Source organism: Dryobates pubescens, chromosome 11, assembly GCF_014839835.1.
Source record: "Dryobates pubescens isolate bDryPub1 chromosome 11, bDryPub1.pri, whole genome shotgun sequence".
In the NCBI taxonomy this organism is placed as follows: Eukaryota; Metazoa; Chordata; class Aves; order Piciformes; family Picidae; genus Dryobates; species Dryobates pubescens.
In genome coordinates this window covers 13,138,390-13,158,619 of record NC_071622.1, presented here as the reverse complement: position 1 = coordinate 13,158,619, position 20,230 = coordinate 13,138,390, and the positions used below count along the sequence as shown (strand labels likewise).

Genomic DNA, 20,230 nt, shown 5'->3' with positions numbered 1-20,230 from the left:
ACCTTATGCACTTCTGATTGTCACTCTTCACTCTGCTAACTATGGGAGCAGTTTTTAACTATAGTTAGTTGTTTATAACAGGGGAAGCAGGGGAAGTGGCTGGGGAAAAAAAAGGCAAGTAGGTTTGCATGTAACATTCCAGCTAGTCTCAACCACCACTAATACCAGACTGCATCTGTCCTTTGGTAGTGAATCACAGCAGTACTTGACACCCATTTTCTCATCAGACACCACACTCTGCTCGCACTGTGCTTAACAGGTTCCATCCAAACCATGAGCTTCCATCTCGGCAGACTATCAAATCTACCAGGACAATGGTATCACCAATCAAATGCTAATCCTACTGGATTCACAACTGTCCTATTATACTGTGAAAACTAGCAAAAGAGAGGGTTTTAGTGTGACGTATCCTAAGCTTCTACAGATGCTTATGGGGCATCAGCATATAAAAACCAGAACATAACTGTCCACACAGTCCACACTGCCACTTCATCCAAGTAATGCTCAATGTCTCTTTTAAAACCGTTTAAATACCCTTGTGCTTCTCAGCTTTATTACTGCTGGGGAAGAGGAACAGAGAAGGAAGGGTACAGCAACAAATTCAAGGTGCTCAGTACAAATCTATGGCACCCTTTGCAAACCAACCCCTTCTGCATGTGGCCTTGCACTTAGTGCCAGCTTCTTCTTAGCGATCTCAGAGCCTAACTGAATTCAAAGCTCTCTGCTGGCACACCCACAATATGTGGAGCCAGGAACAGCATAGTGTTAGAGCAGTGCACAGAGCAGAGGCCAACGCAACAGGAATTTTAATGTCTTGCAATGCAACTTCCAGAGAGGATCAAAGCTTTTGGTGAGACACTGGACCCCTCTGCCCGCAATTTTAACGGCAAGAAGGAGCACACACTAAGAAAACCGATTCCTCCTTGCTGCAAGAGCTCTGAACCAAGCTGCTTTACTCTCACAAACCCACCAAGTGCGTTTTATACCCACAGGCACAATCAGCCTGGACGCTTCGCCTGCAAAATGGCTGAGCCTCCGGCTACCCGCCCTCCCTAAGCGCTCCCGGCGCCCTCGACTGCGCGGAGCCTCCCGCTGAGGGCCTGACAGAACCCAGCTCCCGGCAGGCCCCAGACCCCCGGGCAGGCCCAAACCCTTGGCAAACACCTGACACCCAGCCCGCTGCGGTCCCCGAGCAGGCCCCAGATCCCATAGCAGGCCCCAGAGGCCCGAGCAGGGCCTAGGCCGCGGCCCTCTCCGGGGACGCCGGCAGGCGGCAGGCCCGCACCTCGCAGAGGAAGGTTTGCCGGTTGCGGCCGCCTCCGGCGCGGATCTCGTAGGTCGGCATCAGCCTCCTCTTCCCGCACCAGGCGTACAGGTAGTTCTTCACGTCGCCCATGGCGCCGGCAGGGTATCAGGACACACACCGAAGGGGCCACGGCCCTCCCGCTCCTCCCGGCGCCAGCCTAGCGGCGGACAGCACCGCCCCCCGCCGGCCCCCCGCATCCTCCCGCGCATGCGCAGCGGCGCATGGACAGGGCGGCACTGGGCCCGGCCGCGGCCAGCGCTCCGCGGCGGGAGCGCGGGGTGGTATTGCTGCCGGGCTTCTCTTACTCAGTGCCGCAGCACAGAGGGGAGCAGAGTAAAGGGACCTGATGGGTAAATTCACCCTCAGTCACGGGGTTGTTTAGCTTGGATGAGAGCTTTTAAGATCAAGTCCAACCATTAACAAGCACTGCCAGGTCACCATTAAACCATGTCCCTCAGCACCACATCTACGTGACTCTTCAGGGATGGGGACTCCACCACTGCCCTGGACAGCCTGGTCCAGACCTTGACAATCCTTTTGGGGAAGGAATTGTTCCTCATGTCCAACCTAAACCTACCCTGCTGTAACTAGACTTTTTTCTCTCATCCTATCACTTGTCACTAGGGAAAAGAGACCAACCCACACCTGACACCAACCTCCTTTCATGGAGTTGTAGAGAGCTGGAAAGTCTGCCCTCAGCCTCTTTTTATCTCCAGGGTAAACAACCCCAGTTCCCTTAACAGCTCCTCACCAGACCTGTTCTCCAGACCCTTCACCAGCTTTGTTGCTCTTCTCTGGACACACTTCAGCACCTCAATGTCCTTGTAGTGATGGACCCAAAACTAAAGTCAGTATTTGATGTGTGGCCTCACCAGAGCTGAGTACAGGGGAAAAATCACCTCCCTGCTCCTGCTGGTCATGCTATTTCTAATCCAAGCCAAGAGGCTGTTGGCCTTCTTGGCTACCTTGGCACACACACAGGCTCCTTTTCCACTGAGCAGCTTTCCAGATGCTCTTCCCTAAGCCTAGAGCATTCATGGGCTTGTTGTGACTCAAGTGCAGGGCCCAGCACTTGTCCTTGTTGAACCTCATCCCACTGGCCTCAGCCCAGCGATACAGCCTGTCCAAGACCCTCCCTAGGGCCTCCCAACACTCCTGCCTAACTTGGTGTCATCAGCAACTTTCCTATCTTACACATCATATGCCCTGTACTGAAATACTCTGTGGGTTACAATTAGCATGGCAGCATTTGTATTTATTTTCCAAAGGGCCTAGGAAGCAACTCTCACATCCTCAGAGGACAAGGGTCTCCACAGGCATGGCAGTGCACGAGCCCACAGGCCTCAGCGGCTTCAGTCCCAGGAATGGTGCACAGCAGCCTCTGCAGCCACCCACAGCACCCAGGACTGAGTCATCTCTTTTCCCATCACTCAACAAAGACAAGGTTCCCTAAACGTCTTAGAAAATCCAGGGGAAGGAAAGGAAGCCTTTGTTATTGTGTATTTTGTGTTCAGTGGTTACACAGTGAGGGGAATTTAGTACTTTTTTTTCATGCTTTTGTCTTATAGAAAATTAGTGACATGCCTCCACATTTACCTCCCTCTCTTTCCTCTCTACAATCATCCCTGTCAGGAGATCTGGGGCAAGGGATGAAGGGCATGAGACCTCACATTTCTCAGCCACATTTTCTGTCAGAGAGTAAAAGCTCAAGCTGGTGGAGAGAAGTCCTGAGTGCAAACAAGCACATTTTAATCCCACAGTAGGTGATGTTCTGACATGGAAGACATTATTCTGCATTGCAATGGAGAGATGCACAGCTCAATTGTGGCTTCATTTTCACCACAAGGAAAAAGATGGACAATTGTCTGCCCATTAGAGAGATGAAAGTTTTCTGTTGCAAAAGGATTCTTTTAATTTTGCATTCAGTAAAGATATATACAGTGAGATAAGACAAAAGAGGATTTCATATGTTCAGTGTCCCAGTGATTCTGCCAGTAAGGCTGGTGTGAGCAGCCAGTGTCACACCATTGTTTAAATACACAGTATAGTGCTCATCAAGAGAAGATGGGAGACAGATCTTCATTCTGTCTAGATAAAAGGACTTTGTATTCTCCGACTGAGGAAAATTTGCTTTTTTTATTAAGAGATACCAGCTAGTCCTGGCAAGTGCAGAGCTCCAGGAGAGCAGAGTGAAGTTACACTAAAAAGGGCTGCATGTGCAACAACAAAGCCAGCACAGGGGCTGAGGCACATTGCCAATTCCCTGAAAGAAATTACAGCCCATCACATGGGGAGTGTGCCACATGACAGTGAATACCAGAAAAGGAACCTCCACTTCCAGAGTGACATGGAAACAAACATCAGTTGCCATCAGGCCACACAATGCTATCCAGCTTGGCTTTGGCCTTGATGATGAACTCCTCAGAGGCATCAATGAGGGGAGGCCGTGGAGGTCCCATGGGAATGCCAGAAACAAAAGTCATGACAGCTTTAGTTTGCGCAACACCAAAACCTGAGTGGACAAAAGCACCATCAGCACATTTAGAGACCGTTGTGCTTACACAGAGCCAAGCCTTGGGAGTCATAACATTCTGATGTCATGTGACAACAACATTAGTATCAGCTAAGACCACCCTGAGAAACTCCAGGAGGCCTCTCTGTCCATAGCTCAGATCTCCTTATGTACCTCTGGAAATTCAGTGTTTGCCTCTTTATTTATCAGGTTAAATAATGATCCATTTCCTCTGACTGTTAACCCAAGAAATTCAACCAAGCGCTAAAGCTCAGCTAGATTCACTGGGGATTACACATGTACAGCATCGACACAGTGGACAGTTCTCTTCATTAAGTGAAAACCATGAAATGTCTGACTGACTCTCCCTGTACTACTCTGACTTGTTTTTTGTAGTAAATATGTAAGCAATTACAGAATTGCTTTTTATATTAAAACTTGGTTTTGTTTCTAAAAATCATTCAGTTCTAAAATGCTTTTGCCTTGTAAAGCCTTGACTCTTTTAAATCATAGCAAGGGAGGAGAGACAAGTGTCAGAGCTGCTTGCCTACTGGAACACCACCATTCCAAAAAAAACCAACAACCTAGAAATGAGATTTTGGAGACAGAACAACATTTAAAAAGCCAACCCACAGAAAGAGTCAGGATAAGAAAAAGGGTGAAACACAAAGATTTCACAGAAGGAAGGAAATGAGACTGGAATCTGTTGGGGATGCTTGGTCAGCTCCCTTTGTTGAGTTCCCAGCTGCTACTAACTCAGCAGACACAACATTTTCTCACTGCAGAAATCTTCCAGGAAGGAAGTTCTGAGGGTACAGCAACATGAGAGCTTCTGGAGCACCAAGTCTGCATTTTCAGATGCAACGAGGGAAGGAGGCAGCATAGAACTTACCTAGCTTGATGACAAAATTGAGAAATTCCCCTGTAAGAAACTAGAAAAGACAGACAGCACTTTATTAGCTCCTGCAAAGTTTTAAGGTGTAAAAGCATCCAGAGCTGTTATGATATTTACATAGTATCTAATTATTGCACAGCTCTGAGAAAAGCCCTTGGGCACCCTTTCAATCTATGGAAATACTGATTGTGTTCCACTGGAATAGGCAAGGGAAGGATAGATAAAAGGAAACTATGGCTCCCTCTCAGCCTATCACTCTTGTTCAAGCTGTCCCTAACTGCAAGCAGCCTAAGAACACTCATAAGTTTTGTATCAGGCTCTAAAGCTTTACAAATCTGAATACCCACTGCCTAATGATTTCCCAGAGGAGATCATCTTTCAGATGTCTTTTAGACTTTCCTCCTGCAGTCACTTCTATTATAAGGCAAAAATACAAAAAGATGCTTGAAATGCCCCATAAAAACACTGGGCATAGATTGTAGACTGATTGCTCAGAACTCCTCAGGAATATTCAAGTTGTCCAAGAGCAAGAGGGGTCAAGGCAGAGCTGATCTGGCATAGCTTTCTGTCCTACACTATGTAAGGTATCCTCAGAATATTCCTTGTCAAGTGCCTTGTTCAGGAAAAAAGGCCAGGCCACTGCTCACTGCACAGAGGAGGTTAGAGTTGAAGGATAAGGCAGGTATTGGTTAGAAGTTAGTAAGCCAAAAAGGTAAGGAAAGATAAGTAACAAGCAGAGGAAATGGAGCTGAAAGAATTTTGCTTTCCTAAAGCTACCTAAGGGTGTGGATGACAAAATCACATGGAATACAGCCCCAGCAGAGCCTGAAGAAAAAGAAGGCTACTCCTAGTGAGGATGTTAGGATACTATACCTGATACCTCCGCGCTAACACAAGGTCTGGCTTCGCAAAGGCTTGCAACATCAGATTGGTTTTTTGCCCCAAGTAGTTGTATGTACTGTCAAAAAACAGAAATAGAGAGGAGCTCAGAACCACTGAAACGAAATAAGCAGCCATAGGCTTTGGCTGTTGACATTATAATAATGCCATTATTATGATAGGGATTCATGCAATCTACGTGAAGCTTATATTGTCAATCATCTGAAGTATGCCAAGCCCCACGGAAGAGTTTACAGAGCAAATTTCTCTTCTCAGTTCTTTACAAAAGGAAGTGCTTATCAAAATTAAAAATAAAAAGACACAATTTAACAATATAGAAAGTCAGTGATTCCCCAACTGTTTGTTCCATTTAAGAGTTAGCTACGCAAGAACAGAGATATCACACAGTAATTTATCTAAACAGCCTGGTGTGAGGGACAGAAGACAAATCAGAAATCAAACTCAGCAGAGCCCTTTTCCTTTCAAACTTCTCATGTGAACTGAAGATTTTAACCTCTCTTGGTTTTCCACATGGTAAAGAGAAAAGTGATTCCCTACTTCAGAAAGTTGCCGTGGGGATAAAGATGTTGAAACCGTGGGGTCAGCTTGCAGACTGCAGCAATAATCACTCAAAGGAACATAACCTGAGATCCCAGGTGATAAGCCTGTTCCATAGCTAGCACTGAAGCTAGCTCATCTGTCTGCTTGCTGCTCTGCAGCCCTACCCTGCAAAATTCTCCACTGCAGCAACTGAAGATAGTGAGAGGAACACTGTTGTAGACAATGGAAGATACAACAATACAGTGTGTGTGTTTTGATGGGAAGGAAGCCAAACCATACTGACCTTCCAACTGCTCCATTTGCCCCTATTGCCAGTGCACCCAGCAGTTGCTAGTTTGGGGTGGGGGGAGAAAAGAAAATAATTTTTACTTCATGTAACAAAGGGGGAAGAAAAGTGTGGTGGGAAGGAGCAGCAAGACCACCTGGCACTGAATGTCCAGGGTTACTTTTTTCCCTAAGGCTGAAGCAAGAGAATGCCACAGAAGAAACAATTTGTAAGAATCTCTTACCTCATCCACCCCATAAAGAAATTCAAATTGCTCTGCCTCATTCTTGTTTATACACTGTGCAAGGTCCAAGAGGTCTGTGTCACTGAACTTCACACCCTGGAAGGTGGGAATCCGCTCTTTTATTCCATCCAGCAACTCTTCAACACGAACTGTGCAGAAGAGCAATCTCTTATGAGGAAACACACCTTTCCTGTGGGAGACTGCCCTGTCTTGTGCTCCAGAAGCATTCACTTCTGGTCTAAGCCTAAACTATATAGCTCTAAAACAAGCAGTAGGACACCTTCAGTGTGGTTTACTTCCCACACTCAGCCAAAAGACATCTTTCCATCCTCTCTGAAGCATTCCTTTTACCAGATCAGAAGGGAAACACCAGAAGCCTATGTTTAGGAATGAACTGACAACAATATATTTTAAAATAAATATAAATACTTCCAGAAACATCACAACCTGCTGTCTAGAGCTCATTCCTCTGCTAAATAACAAGATCACACGTAACTGATTGGCAAACATGACTATGCAGTCAGTGTACACCAAGAGAGAGTGGTCACTATCATGTGATTCAACTACGGTTATCCATGAAAATTACCTATCCTGGTCCACCTAAGTGCAAAACCATGGTCAGCATCACCTCCTTGATCCAAGTTGTTCAGTACTTACAAGCCAAAACCTTTTTCCAATTAAGAGGAATTCCATTTATTTTCCATTGTTGGATTCACCTCTTATTTTCAGAAAGGATCTTTTCCACAGCAGCTTGCACATGAGGTGAGCAGAGGCCACATACTACGGTAGACTAATCACAGAAGCCACTGGGATTACTCGGGCTGCTTAGAAGAGCTCATGAAGCAGTACTTACTCTTCACACCTGTCAGAGGAGGAATGTGGTAGTAATAAAATGGAACTTCAGGGGCTTCAGACGCAACCTTCTGTAAGAAAGCAACCAGTTCATCTGGAAGAAAGCAAGCAAGGACCCACATAAGAGAAGGAGATTATCTGTGGGGAACAAGAAGTCAGATTCTGAGCAACCAGGAGCTGTGGAGGGACCACCTACAGCCTGTGTAACATACACACTGAGCCATATAGAAACCTGCACACATCATAAAACATTAAATGGAACAAAACTCAGTGGAAGATCTTAGGAAAGGCAAAGAGGATATTTATTTTGGACCAAACCAATTGCAGTAATTCACACTCATTCTCTTAGAGATTTAACTCTGCTCTCACATGTGCAAGACTTGTGTGCCAAATTGGTCTCATCAGGATCACTTGTGCACAACATAGAGAGCAAGGGATTAAGTTCACATTCACCTCCCTGCAGTACTGCTCAGTGGTGATGATGAACAAGTTGTTGGACAACTTTTTTGTACTGTTTTAGGAATCAAAGAGATTCCCGAGAATCTTGTTCACTGCATGCTTTATAAATTTTAGGCAGCCTTCCCTAAATAAGACATGATACACCAGACATGGCCTCACTACGGCAGAGTAGAGGGAGAGAAGAACCTCCCTTGATCTGCTGACCACACTCTTCCTAATGCACCCCAATACACCATTGGCCTTCTTGGCTATCAGGGCATCTTGCTGGTTCAAAGATGGCAGTGATCCTGTATCTATGATAAAAGTTTACAGTGCAATATAAAAGGGCCTCAGTGGGGCAATCACATCTACTTACCTTTGTTTGTAGGTTTGAAGAAGAAGGGGGCTATCACAGCAATAGCACTAGCTCCTATGGCAGCTGCATGTCTTGCCTACAAAGGAGGGAATGGAAGGTATCTGAAGGTACATGTGGTTGCTGTGTATCACATACAAAGCGAAAAGGAATCACATCATATACACACCAACTCCTGGGACTCTGGCAGACTCAGTGCTCCCACGTGAATGATCACATGATCCAATCTGCAGGAGAAACAAGAAGGTTCAGAGCTGCTCACAGGGCATGAACAGGCAGATTGAGTTAACTTCCATTTCTTCTCAAGAATAAGCAGCCCTTTTGTCATAACACAACAAGGACACGGCTTTTTTTATCTCTAGAGCCCTATTTTGTCCCCTTGCTCCCAGTGTACCAAAGAGAAGCATTCTTGCAAGCTCTCTAAGCAGCCGAACTGGAAACTGGACACCAGTTAACTGGCAGTAACAAAACAGACTTCTGTGACAAAGATGCAAGGGAACCAAGTCAAACAACAAAATAGTCCAAACCAAGACATCAGCAAATCACTCAGGCATGCCTATATCACAACTCAATATAGGGAATCCCCTGTTCACTCTCAGCTACTCACTTGTCTTTTCCTTGGCACACCCATTCTTCTGCCAGCTGTTTCCTCTCCTGGGTGCTAAGGGACAGTCCTTCTCCTGTTGTGCCATTCACTGTTTCAACACAATACAACACACTTGCTGAGGTCTGGCCTACATGTACTGGTTTTACTGAAGACACGAACTGACACCTTTGATGGTATTAAACATAACTTTTCTCCCCCCAACTCATTTTAAGATAGCAATGGTCTGCACCAGCATCTGCCTGAAGATTGCAGTATAACCATCACTGAATGCTGTGCTGGAACACTTGACTGTTTCAGGATCAGCAATGGTGGGAGGCAGGAGGCAGAATCAGCTGCTGAAACTGGGAAACTGTTCCCCAGCCATCTCCTCCCCACAGACACTACCTCCTTCTCCCTGCAGTGAGTCAGGCTTGTGGCAAGCGCAGCGAGCCAGGCGGAGTGAGTGTCTATTCTCCACTCCAACAGCTTGACCTGAAATTTGGTGTCTCTGCGGTGAGCAGAATTTTGTGTGCTACCTAGGCCAGAGTGCACCTGGAAAACAAGATCTATATTCAGTCACAAACACCAGATTAAACTGGGACAGCTGAAGCCACTACCACTCTCTGCTCTGCATCTTGGCACTCTTTTGACTGCAGTTTTGAACCAAAACCTTAGGACTGTCTTCAGCTTAATTAATCATGGCAGGCTGTGAATAAGCGTGGTTTAGCAGATGCTGTATTCTCTACCCTGTCAGCCCTCCTGCCCCCATAGCAGTCCCTGAGATGGAAGCAGAACAAAGAGATAGGAACAGTGACCACCCTGATATCACCCAGTATACCACAGATCTCCTAAAGAACCCTGTCTGGCTTTGATGAATTCACTGAATTTTCTGGACTCCTGAGCTGATGGGGTTTTAATCAGATCATGGAATCATAGAATGGTTTGGGTTGGAAGGGACCTTAAAAGACTGTCTAGTTCCAACTGTCCCACTGAGCAGGGCCACCCTCCACTAGACCAGGTTGCTAAAGACCTCATCCAACCTGGCCTTGAACACCTCCAGGAAGGGGGCATCCACAACCTCCCTGCGTAACCTGTTCTAGTGTCTCACCACCTTCACTGTAAAGAACTTCTTCCAGTCTAAATCTGCCCTCTTCCTTCTTAATGTAATTTCCCCTTGTCAAATGCATCTTGCCCAGGCAAAGGGGAGAATCATTCAGCTGTGTCTTCTCTGCCGACACAATTCATCCACACATCTCAGGGAACACTTTTGTATGAAAGTGACACTTACAGAATCACAGAATCAGTCAGGGTTGGAAGGGACCACAAGGATCATCTAGTTCCAACCCCCCTGCCATGGGCAGGGACACCCCACACTAGATCAGGCTGGCCAGAGCCTCATCCAGCCTGGGCTTAAACACCTCCAGGAATGGGGCCTCAACCACCTCCCTGGACAACCCATTCCAGGGCTTCACCACTCTCATGGTGAAGAACTTCCTCCTCACGTCCAGCCTGAATCTCCCCACCTCCAGCTTCATTCCATTCCCCCTAGTCCTATCACTACCTGATATCCTGAGAAGTCCCTCCCTAGCCTTCTTGTAGGCCCCCTTCAGATACTTTTATCCCACACAGAATGGGGTGTAGGCAAAAGCAGAAGCCTTCAGTATTGCCTTACATTCTCCACTGGTGAACATAAATGTCCAGAATGAACCAATATTTCTCCATATCAGGCAAGATATCACAGGATTGCCATCCAGACAAAAGGATAGAACTGTTTCTGACAACTTACCAAAGATGTTCTTGATGTTCTGCTTGCCTACCAGATAGTCGACGTATTGACCAATCACCGAAAGGTTTATTTGTCTGAAAAGAAAGAAACCTCAGGAGCCACCAGTCTACACCCACAAATACCCTAACCTTGGAGATTAAAACAAAAGAAAGACATGTTGCACAAGCCTTGCATTTGTGCACGCACAAACTTCCCCAAGGTATGACACTCTCAGCATGTGTTTAGGATTTCAAGTAACAGGTCGGTCCTGAATTCTTCCTTCCAGTTTCTCTTCCTCCTGACAAGCAGTTCACTCTTCCAACCTTGTATCTCAACTGATAATTACTGCAAGCTCATCACAGCAAAGGACTTTTTGGGGGCAGATGTGAGAGACAAGAGGCACTAAAACTTTTTTAACTGTTGAAGGAAATAGGAGTCCTTGAGAGCACAAAGATATTTGTGCAAGAGCTGGCAAATAGTTAAACTACACTTGCAACTGCTGGACACGGACCGTGAAATGGCATCTGCTGGATGTGACTTTGACCTTGCTCTCTCATAATAGGATGAGGGAAGCAACAGACTTCCCTGACAAACGGGAAATTGAATTCTAGCTTTATCTTTTCTGCTTATTTTGTTTATCAGTGTATAATATTTCACCTTGTTTCCATTTGTCAAACACACAGACCAACCCTGTAGTCTGAAAGGAAATTCTGGGACCCTGACTGGGTTCACACATCACCTAAAATTTCAGAGCTACATTCCCAGAACTTTCCTTACAAGGGTCATGCATTCCAGGCAGCAGGCTCAGGTCATTCTCCAAATAATATGTTGCAATACATTTGAAATACAGAAATAGATAGAGAGACATAGAATCATTTATGTTTGAAAAGAACTTTAAGATCATTGAGACCAACCATTAACCCAGCACTGCAAAATTCCTTATGTCCAAGCTAAACTTCCCCTGATGCAATGTGAGGCCATTTCCTCTTATCTTGTGTCTTGCTACTTGGGGAGAAGAAACCGACCCCACCAGGCTCCAACCTCCTTTCAGGGAGTTGTAGAGAGCCAGAAGGTCTTCACTCAGCCTCCTTTTCTCCAGGCTAAACAATCCCAGTTCCCTCAGCTGCTCCTCACCAGACCGTTTTCTAGATGCCTCATCAGCTTTTTTTGCCCTTCTATGGACCCGCTCCAGCATCTCAACATCCTTCTTGTAGTGAGGGGATAGTTGAGTCGTAATACAAAATGGAATTGGAATGATGCTTCCTTAAAAGCAAGAAAGGAAGCAGTAACTGCAATGCAAATGAGTTCCCTGGCTGACATAATACCATGCCTTACAGCATTTCCAGAAGCAAGGTCTCAGTTTCGAAGACTACTAGCAAATCTCCACCAGCTCCCTTCAGAAACACACAGAGATCTGGACATATTCCCCACCAGAGCAGCTCAGAGTCCTTTGCTGACTCTAGTAAATCTGTCTTGCAACATCAAAATGCAGTAGGGAGGACGTGTTTGTTACCACTGCTTTGAGGAAGGCTGATTTTCAACTTCCAGTTTGATGTTATTTTCAGAACCCTGCAGTCCTTGCAATATTTTTGGGGGGTTTAGACTAATCCTATGCACACATATATTCACATTAATGTGTTAGTTCTGGTATCTAGGGTAAGGAAAAGAATAAAAAGACAGCACGTTTTCAAGTTCTCAAGAGCTCTTTTAAGTAGGGCTGTGATTTTCCTTAACAAAAGGGAAAACAATGCAATACTCTACCTATATAACCTTGCTAGGATTTAATTACAATACAAAAGCAGCAGAAAGAGAAAGAGAAGATTGATCCAAACTCTTCAGCGCTAGACATACAGAACTTGGTGGGCAGGTGCAGACAGAGGTGAAGGGAACCCACTCTAGTGCTAGCAGGATGAACCTATTACTTTCCTCATCCCATCAGAGATCTGATTAAAAAAAACAACCAAACAAGAAAACGCACCAAACCAAACACAAACCTGATCATTTCAGAATTAGAAATACAGAAAATAGAAGTCTAAGGTAACAGTAATCAGTGAAACTTTGACAACTCACCCATCAGGAGTCATTGGAGTGACTGTAGCAGCTACAAGACCCTGTAACTTTTTTCTAGGTGTCATTGAGCTGTTTGGGAAGGAGATGATATTAAAATGATTACCATCTTTATATAAGTGTTGATCAAAAGCAGAACCGGACAAGCAGAGTTCAGAAGAAGTGGATTTTGCAAGGCAGTTAATTGTGGTTAGAGAATGCTTTTTGTTGTTGTTGAAAAACATCTTATCACAAGCAGCACCATGCCCAGACAGGACTGGGAGCCCCAGGCACTGCGAGACATTTATTTTATCTTTCTTTTTCCCCATGTAGGCTGTGGTCTAGCACGTACCTGGTAGCCTGACAGGGAGAACGGCGCTGCAGAGGAGCGGGCTCAAAACGCTTTCCCCGAGCAGGGCACCCTCACGTTGCCCCACTGCAGATCTCCAGTCAATCGAGGGGCCGGCCCGGGCACCTCCGGTCGCCTGGAGCAGCGGCTCAGGCTCCCGCCGCCCCGCCCCTCGCTCGCCTCGCCGGCTGCCGGCCCGGCTACGCGGCGGTTCCGGGGCGGCCCCGCTGGCCACAGCGCTCCCCTCCGGCCCGGCTCAGCGGGCGGCGGCGCTACGCCGGCGCCGTTTGGCCTCCGTGCGCCCGGGCACCGCCTTCCGTGGCTACGAGGCCAGAAGGCGCTGAGCGGGTGGGAGGCGACCTGAGGGCGGGGAACCGGCATCACCTGATAGCTCGCTACAGAAGCCATCTCCTCCACCCATCCTCCACCTTCCCCCCGGGTCTCCTCGGTGACCCCCTGAAACAGCCAGCGTCCTGCAGGCTCCCAGCACCAGCAGCCTGCTCTCCAGAGAACACAACCGTTTTGGTTGGAAAAGACCCTTAAGATCATCGAGTCCAACTCTTAACCCAGCACTGCAACGTGACCACTAAGCCATGTCCCTCAGCACCACGTCTCCATAGCTTTGAAATACGTCCAGGGATGAGGACTCCACCACTGCCCTGAGCAGCCTGTTCGAGGGCTTGACAACCCTTTTGGGGAAACATACTGTTCCTAATGTCCAGTCTAAACCTCCCCTGATGCAACCGAAGGCCATTTCCTCGACCTATCACTTGTTCCTCTGGAGAAGAGACTGACCCCCACCCAGCTCCAAACACCTTTCAGGGAGCTATAGGGAGCTATGAGGTCTCCCCTCAGCCTCCTTTTCTCCAGAATAAACAACCACAGTTCCCACTGATGCTCCTCACAGGACTTGATTTCCTGGCCCTTCACCAGCTTTGTTGCCCTTCTCTGGACCTGCTCAGGCACCTCAATGTCCTTCTTAGAGAGACCCAAAACTGCTGTAGCCCCACCAGTGCTGAGTACAGGGACACAATCACTGCCCTGGTCCTGCTGGTCCCAGTATTGCTTGATCCAGGCCAGGATGCTGGTGGCCTTCTTGGCCACCTGGCCCCACAGTGGCTCATATTCAGCCAGCATTTGACCAACATTCCCATGTTTAACATCTAAAGCTTATTTGGATCACTATTTGCAAGCTTAAAAATAAGAAAATAAACAAATTTTAAAAGTAAATAACAGGGTGCAGAGAAGGATTTTGCAAGGCTCACCATGGCAAGTGGTGTAGCAAACCCACACTGTTGTGTCCTAAAGGGAACAAGCACCAGAGGGCACGTCAGACGCTTGCCAAGGCCTGGGAACTGTGATAAAGAGCATTTCTAGTTAAGAGTTTGCTTTTTTCCCCATACAAACTGGTCACATTTAATCTTTTATCTGTCCTTACACAAAAACAAAGCTGCAACTGGAGATGAAACCTAAAACTACAGCTCAGTAATTTAAGGGTAATCATCAAAATATTCTCATTATCATAAAATAAAATCTCATACGGCCCAAAAATTCATCATTGAACCAAAAGCCACAAGGTGCATAGAAAGGAGAAGTGGAAGACTTGCTTCATTGTGGCCTTCCTATGCACATCACCATGTCCTGGGTGCTGTTTACATTGTAAGGGCTGCAGGACACCACAAGGACTTCAGCCAGGAAAGGCTTCAGCTGCCTTTTCTCTCATCCTCTGCCCATTTCTGGTGCTGGAAGCACTCTCAGCCCCAGTGCAGTGCCCTGGCTTTGAGACACACAGCATGGGGAGCTGGGAGGACCCCATTGCTGTGTGAGAAAGGCTAACAGAGGTCAGGCTATGCCAAAGGAGCAGAAAACAACAGCTTATGGGGAGCTAGAAGTGCTCCCTGTGTGCAGCCCACATGGCTTTGGTTTTGTTCTGCAACCTGTGGTTTTATCAGATGTGTAGCACATGCAGTGCCGAGTCTGAGTTCCGTGGCAGACAGGCACCTGTGCACAACACAATCCTCCTCTGTCCCACCAGAACCACAGCTGGTCCAGAATCCAAGCCTTCTCACAGCAGATGTGACCAGCAGACCACCAGCAGCACTTCTAAAGGACAAAGTTGGGTCCTGCACAGGGTTGAGGCTGATATTGAACAGACTTGGAAGAAGGGAGGTTGTGAAAAGCCATATGAAATGCACAGACTGACCACCAAAAAGATATCAATTGGTCTTTCTTGATTATGCCCCAAAGCCTGCAGCTTGCAGGTCTCCTGTGGTCCCAGTTTGCGTCCTAGGGAAAAGAATTTGGGTTTCCCACACTCACCCATTAAAACAGGTGCAATAAAACATTCACATTTTGAGATCTTCCATCAAAATGTGTTTGAACAGCATCCAGGGCCTGCAGGAGGGACGAATCCCCCATTGTTGTGTGCTCTGGGACTGCATTTTTCGTGTAGACACAAAATAATCTTAGGAGTTTGGGTTTGTGGTATTCCTCCTCCACTCCAAACTATGCTCACTGTGGGCTGTGCACATGCAGAGGTCACTTTCCCAGGGGGCTGGCTTTATTGAAAAGTTCTCACAAAGCACATGTATTTTTGTTTTCTTTGAGGCTCAGAAATTTCCAGAATTTCCTCTTCTCCATGTTCTTCCATCCCTATGAGCAATTTCTCTTTCTCTAGGCTGAGCAGTCCTAGCTCTCTCAGCCTCTCCTTGTAATAGAGGACCATCGACCATCTTCAGGGCCATTCACTGGACTTACTCTGGGAAGCCTGTCTTCCCTTTAGTGGGGAGACCAGCTCTCCAGTTCCATCTCACCAGTGCTGAGCAGACACTCCTTGACCTGCTGGCAACTCCTTTTGTAATGCAGGATACTGCAGGGTCACATTACTGGCTCATGTTCAACCCGGTGTCCACCAGGACCCCTAGGTGCTCTTTGGGCACACTGCTTTATAGCTAAGTGGCTCCCAGTCTGTACTGGTGTATGGACTTACCACTTCCCTGCTGCAGGACATTGCACCTCCCTTTGTTGAAGTTCATGATGTTCCTTTCAGTTAATTTCTCCAGCCTGTCCAGGTCCCTCTGCAAACTTGCTGAGGGTACTCTGCTCCATCAATGTGGTCATGAATGAAGAACCTCAGCAGGCCTGGTACCAGAAGAACACTGAATTTCATGAGGTTTGAAGATAATTCAGAGCTCTGCAGTTCAGTGTTTTAAGAGTTTTAGAGTTACTCTATGCTGTTGACAGCTTCTGAGGTATGTTTTACAGTAGCTTGAAGTGCTTTAGAGCTGCTTAAAACAGTCTGTAGGAATTACAGATTGGTCCAGAAGAGTTTAAGAACTGCTTAGATCTCTTAGAGGTATTTCAAAGATGTGTAGAGGAGTTCAGAGCTGTACAGCAGAGATTTAAAGGCATTTTAGACATATTTAGAGACACATTAGTGAGCTTATAGTAACATAGAGGAGCTTTAGGCAGTTTATAGGTGCTCTGAAAAGCTTTAGAAGGAGTTTACATCTATTTCAAGTGCTGTAAACTCCTGTAAAGGAGTTTTGTCATGCTTTGCAAGACTTTAGAGCTGCTTAGAAATGTTAATAGGGGTTTTAGAAGGGTTGGATCAATTTAGCAGTGTGGAGCTGCTTAGTGCTGTTTGAAGGATTTCAGAGAAGTTTGAGCAGTGTTCCTCTCTATACAGGAGTTTCAGAACTGCATCAATGAGTTCTAGAGCAGTTGTAAGGAGTCTGAGAGGGGTTTGACAGCAACTTTATAGCATTTTGCTGCTGCTTGAAGTAGTGTGGAGGAATTTTACATACTGATTGGAAGATTTTGAGAGAGGCAGCATGGATATTTTAGAAGAATTTAGAGGAATTCGATAGGGCCTTGAGCAACCTGGTCTAGGAGATGTCCCTGCCCATGGCAGGGGCTTTGAAACTAGATGATCTTTAAAGTCTCTTCCAAACCATTCTGAGAATCTATGAATTTATAGTCTCTCACCATTGTCTATAATTGATTAGAAGAGATTTAGAGCTGTGTAGATGGGTTGTAGAGAAGTATAGTGCAGGTTAGAGATATTCTGGAGCTGTTTAAAGATGTCTGGACTGGTTTAATGGCACCCTGGAGTGTTTTAGAACCAGTGAAATGATTTAAGGAGGTGTAATAACAGCTCTTTAAGAGCTCATCATAGGTGTTTCATAGCTGTCTGGTGGTATTTTAGAGAGGTTTAGAGGGATATTCAAGGATTTTTAGAGGTCCCTAGAAGAGTTTAAGAGGTCCAAAGGAAATTCAGGGATCTTCAGATCAATAGAGAAAAGTTCTACATCAGATGAATCTGAAGACTGCTTAGAGGAGGTTTAGAAAGATGTTAGTGCAATTTAGAGGACCCTAACACTCTTGAAAGGGTTAATACAGCTCTCCAGAACTGTTTTGTGTGCTTTTGAGGAGTATGGAGGAATTTGGGAGTTATTTTTCATATCTTTAGAGCTGTTTGCAGGAGGTTTAAAGGTATTTTAAAGAGGCTAATAAATTGTTAGGGATGCTTAGAGCCATTTAGTGGCAGGTTAGAGCTGATCAGAAGAGTTTTAGAGTGATTTAGAGACCACTTAGAGGTGTGTGGAGGGATTTGCTTGGAGGAGATTTCCCATTGCAGCAGAGGAGGTCTTTACAACTCTTTAGAGCTGATTTAAGTACTTTTAGAAGAGGTATACAGTTGTTTAGAGCTGTCCATAGGAGGTTGAAGTCTTACAGCAGTTCAGAGATATTGTAGAGGCATTTTAGGATTGTTCCAGCCCATCATCTCCCCACTTCACTGCTGGTTCAGGGTCAAGACTGTCTTCTCAGGCTTTTCAAAGCCACAATCAGTATTTCTGACTGCCCTTACTGACACTGACCCTCTCCCTTATTCCTTGGGTGAGGGTTTCATGTTTCAGAGTAGTCTGCTTACCTTTGGAAGAAATGCCATTAAGAAAATGATGGTAAAGGTTCTAAGATTCTGCTATCTACACTGATAAGGCCCTGTGTGAATACTGTGCTTCAGCCAAAAAACATACACAAGTTATTCCACAGAGGTTTAAAGAACAGCATAGGTTGAGTTCAGCAGTACTACACAGCACATGCCTCCTCTTCGTGCCTCCTGTAGTCATCAGCGAATGCAGCAGAGCATGTCCCCCTCATGCTATTCACCCAAGTGCTACAATGATGTGTGAGTTCAGTCTTAAAGATGAAAGAAGAAATTAGTTAGTGTACTATCACCATTTAAAATACTTCCTCTCCTTTATACTCATTTCCAGTGCATGTTTAATGCCAAATACATCCTTTCACTGGAAAAACCCCACAAACATTTAAGGCAGGCTTAAACAGCTGTGGGAATTTATATTTGGGAGCATCTGAACACAAGAACTCATATTCAGGTTCCAAACTCTGCCTTGTAAATGTTGGGGAAGGCAGAAGAAGAGTTTAGGATGCAGCTGCAGCATGACGTGTGCTGACCGGAAAAGCTCAGAAGATAATAAAGGCACCAGGGAAAACAACAGAAATCAGTTGCTCTTCCCAAAGCAAGTGATTAAAAATATAGTTTTATAGAGTTATGCATTTTTCCTAAAAAGAATGAACATGAAAGTCAAAAGCTTACCTAGAGAACTCCAAAAGGTCATTTAATATAGGGAGGTTATAAAACCTCCTTTGTTGCCATGTGCCAACACACTGGATTCACATATCTGTTAAGAGCTCTGTTATCCAAATAACTGATTTGCTGAGGCAGTTCAACTGCCAAAGCAAAAGGCCCTGCAAGCATCCTCTAGACGTTTTTATTCTTGCTGTGTTAACACTTCCAACATTTTCTTTGATGACTACAACTTACTGTCCCTGTCCTGCTTTCCCCAAGTCACACTTCTCTCTTCTGGTTGGGCATAATGAAACGATAGTTTTGATTCAGTTTCTCTCTGCAATAAATAAATAAATGTATCCACATAAAATTTTATTTCAAGGACAGAACCAAGTCTGTTTTCAGAACAAATACAAAGTACCAGAGTCTAAATGATGGCAGAAAATCAAAAAGCAACACCTATTAAAGTGATGTCAAAATACCATCTTGGCTGGCTGGTATTCAGAAGTGCATCATCTCAGAAGCTGACCTCATGTGATTTTATGTAGAGCAGCCACCTCATGTTTCTCTGCTCTAAATCTAAAGGTGCAGAAGAAATACTGACCTCTCAGATTGCAAATCAGAGTTTTAAACTGTTCATCTGGATATCAGTTGTGCTTAGAAGCCAACTGAGCATAAACTGGAGGTTCTTCCTAACTTAGAACTTTTTTAACTGTCCTAACACAGACATTCAGACTGGTGTGTTTGCTGCATAAAAGGTGATTAACATGCCAAGATGTGGATTTTTTAGATGTTAAGATACTTAAATGTTTAATCATTAAAATCAACTAATAGATACCATGATTAAGTGTAAAACACTAAAAATAACCATCATGGTACACTGGATCCATTAGTGAGCTAAGGTATCACTGGCAAACAAGTTTGAGTCTTTTGCCTTAAAGTAAAGCCCACCTCTGAACACAAACAACAGTGCCATCTGCTGCAGAATGCATCATGGACTCATCTTGAGAAAGAAGACAAAAAAGAGACCAGGCTCTTAAAAGAAAAAATCCATCTCTGGAGGCCTTACTTTTATAATCTAAATAACAAGAATTGCCATCAAAACCACACATCCACTGCTAAAACCCCACTCTTAGGAGATGGGAGAAGTTCTGATATGATCCATGTAACTAAGATCAGAAAGAAGCTTGGGAGACAAACCCTCAGTGAGGATAACTGGTTGATTTGTGCTTGAGTGGTGACTTGGGTCAATAAGCCAGAAAGAGAACACTTTCCTACAGCCATACATCATGAATGCCTGCAGGCCAACAAATCCATCCATGATTTGACTGCAAGGGCCTTGTACTGGATTCCTCATTTTGCTTCTGCTTCACGTGACCCAGTATGTACCACAGTGCTCCTCAGCTCATACTCCAGAAGAGCCGCTGCAACAGACACACCTCTAGCAAGAAGCTTACCAGTTCAGTTTCAGTTACCTCTTCATGTCTTTTGGGAACATTTTATTTCTTTCAAGAGATTTCACTTGCCCAGGGAAAACATGGAATCTCTGTGGAACAGTACTGTAAG

The 20,230-nt window shown here is 45.4% G+C and overlaps 2 protein-coding genes across 3 annotated transcripts in view; both read right to left on the bottom strand.

The window, feature by feature from the left end:
• Positions 1-1,491, bottom strand: part of DHX9 (DExH-box helicase 9) — a 31,395-nt gene extending 29,904 nt beyond the window's left edge. Inside the window, exon 1 of the mRNA XM_054165086.1 lies at positions 1,286-1,491. Coding sequence (XP_054021061.1) covers positions 1,286-1,396 — 111 coding nt within the window. The 5' untranslated portion in view covers positions 1,397-1,491. The remainder of the gene's footprint in view (positions 1-1,285) is intronic.
• Positions 1,492-2,925: 1,434 nt separating this feature from the next.
• Positions 2,926-13,214, bottom strand: NPL (N-acetylneuraminate pyruvate lyase). 2 transcript variants are annotated; one of them, XM_009909130.2, is made up of 11 exons: positions 12,747-13,214; positions 10,698-10,771; positions 8,933-9,020; positions 8,495-8,552; positions 8,329-8,404; positions 7,516-7,608; positions 6,663-6,811; positions 6,437-6,483; positions 5,587-5,671; positions 4,711-4,750; positions 2,926-3,818 (listed from the first exon to the last, which is right to left on the bottom strand). In XM_009909130.2, exons 1-11 carry the CDS (start codon positions 13,049-13,051, stop codon positions 3,667-3,669), a joined length of 1,167 nt encoding a protein of 388 aa, XP_009907432.2. In that variant the 5' UTR covers positions 13,052-13,214; the 3' UTR covers positions 2,926-3,666. The 2 variants fall into 2 exon arrangements, with proteins under 2 accessions (XP_009907432.2, XP_054021237.1); XM_054165262.1 differs by lacking the exon at positions 6,437-6,483 and having other exon boundaries at positions 3,686-3,818.
• Positions 13,215-20,230: the final 7,016 nt, after the last annotated feature.

Coding starts and splice junctions, on each gene's coding strand:
- NPL (XM_009909130.2), bottom strand. CDS start 13,051: ATGGGGAAAAAGAAAGATAAAATAAATGTCTCGCAGTGCCTGGGGCTC. Junction 4,751..5,586: donor TGTTAGCGCGGAGGTATCAG/GTATAGTATCCT, acceptor TGTCTTTTCTAG/TTTCTTACAGGGGAATTTCT. Junction 3,819..4,710: donor CAATTTTGTCATCAAGCTAG/GTAAGTTCTATG, acceptor TTGTCCACTCAG/GTTTTGGTGTTGCGCAAACT.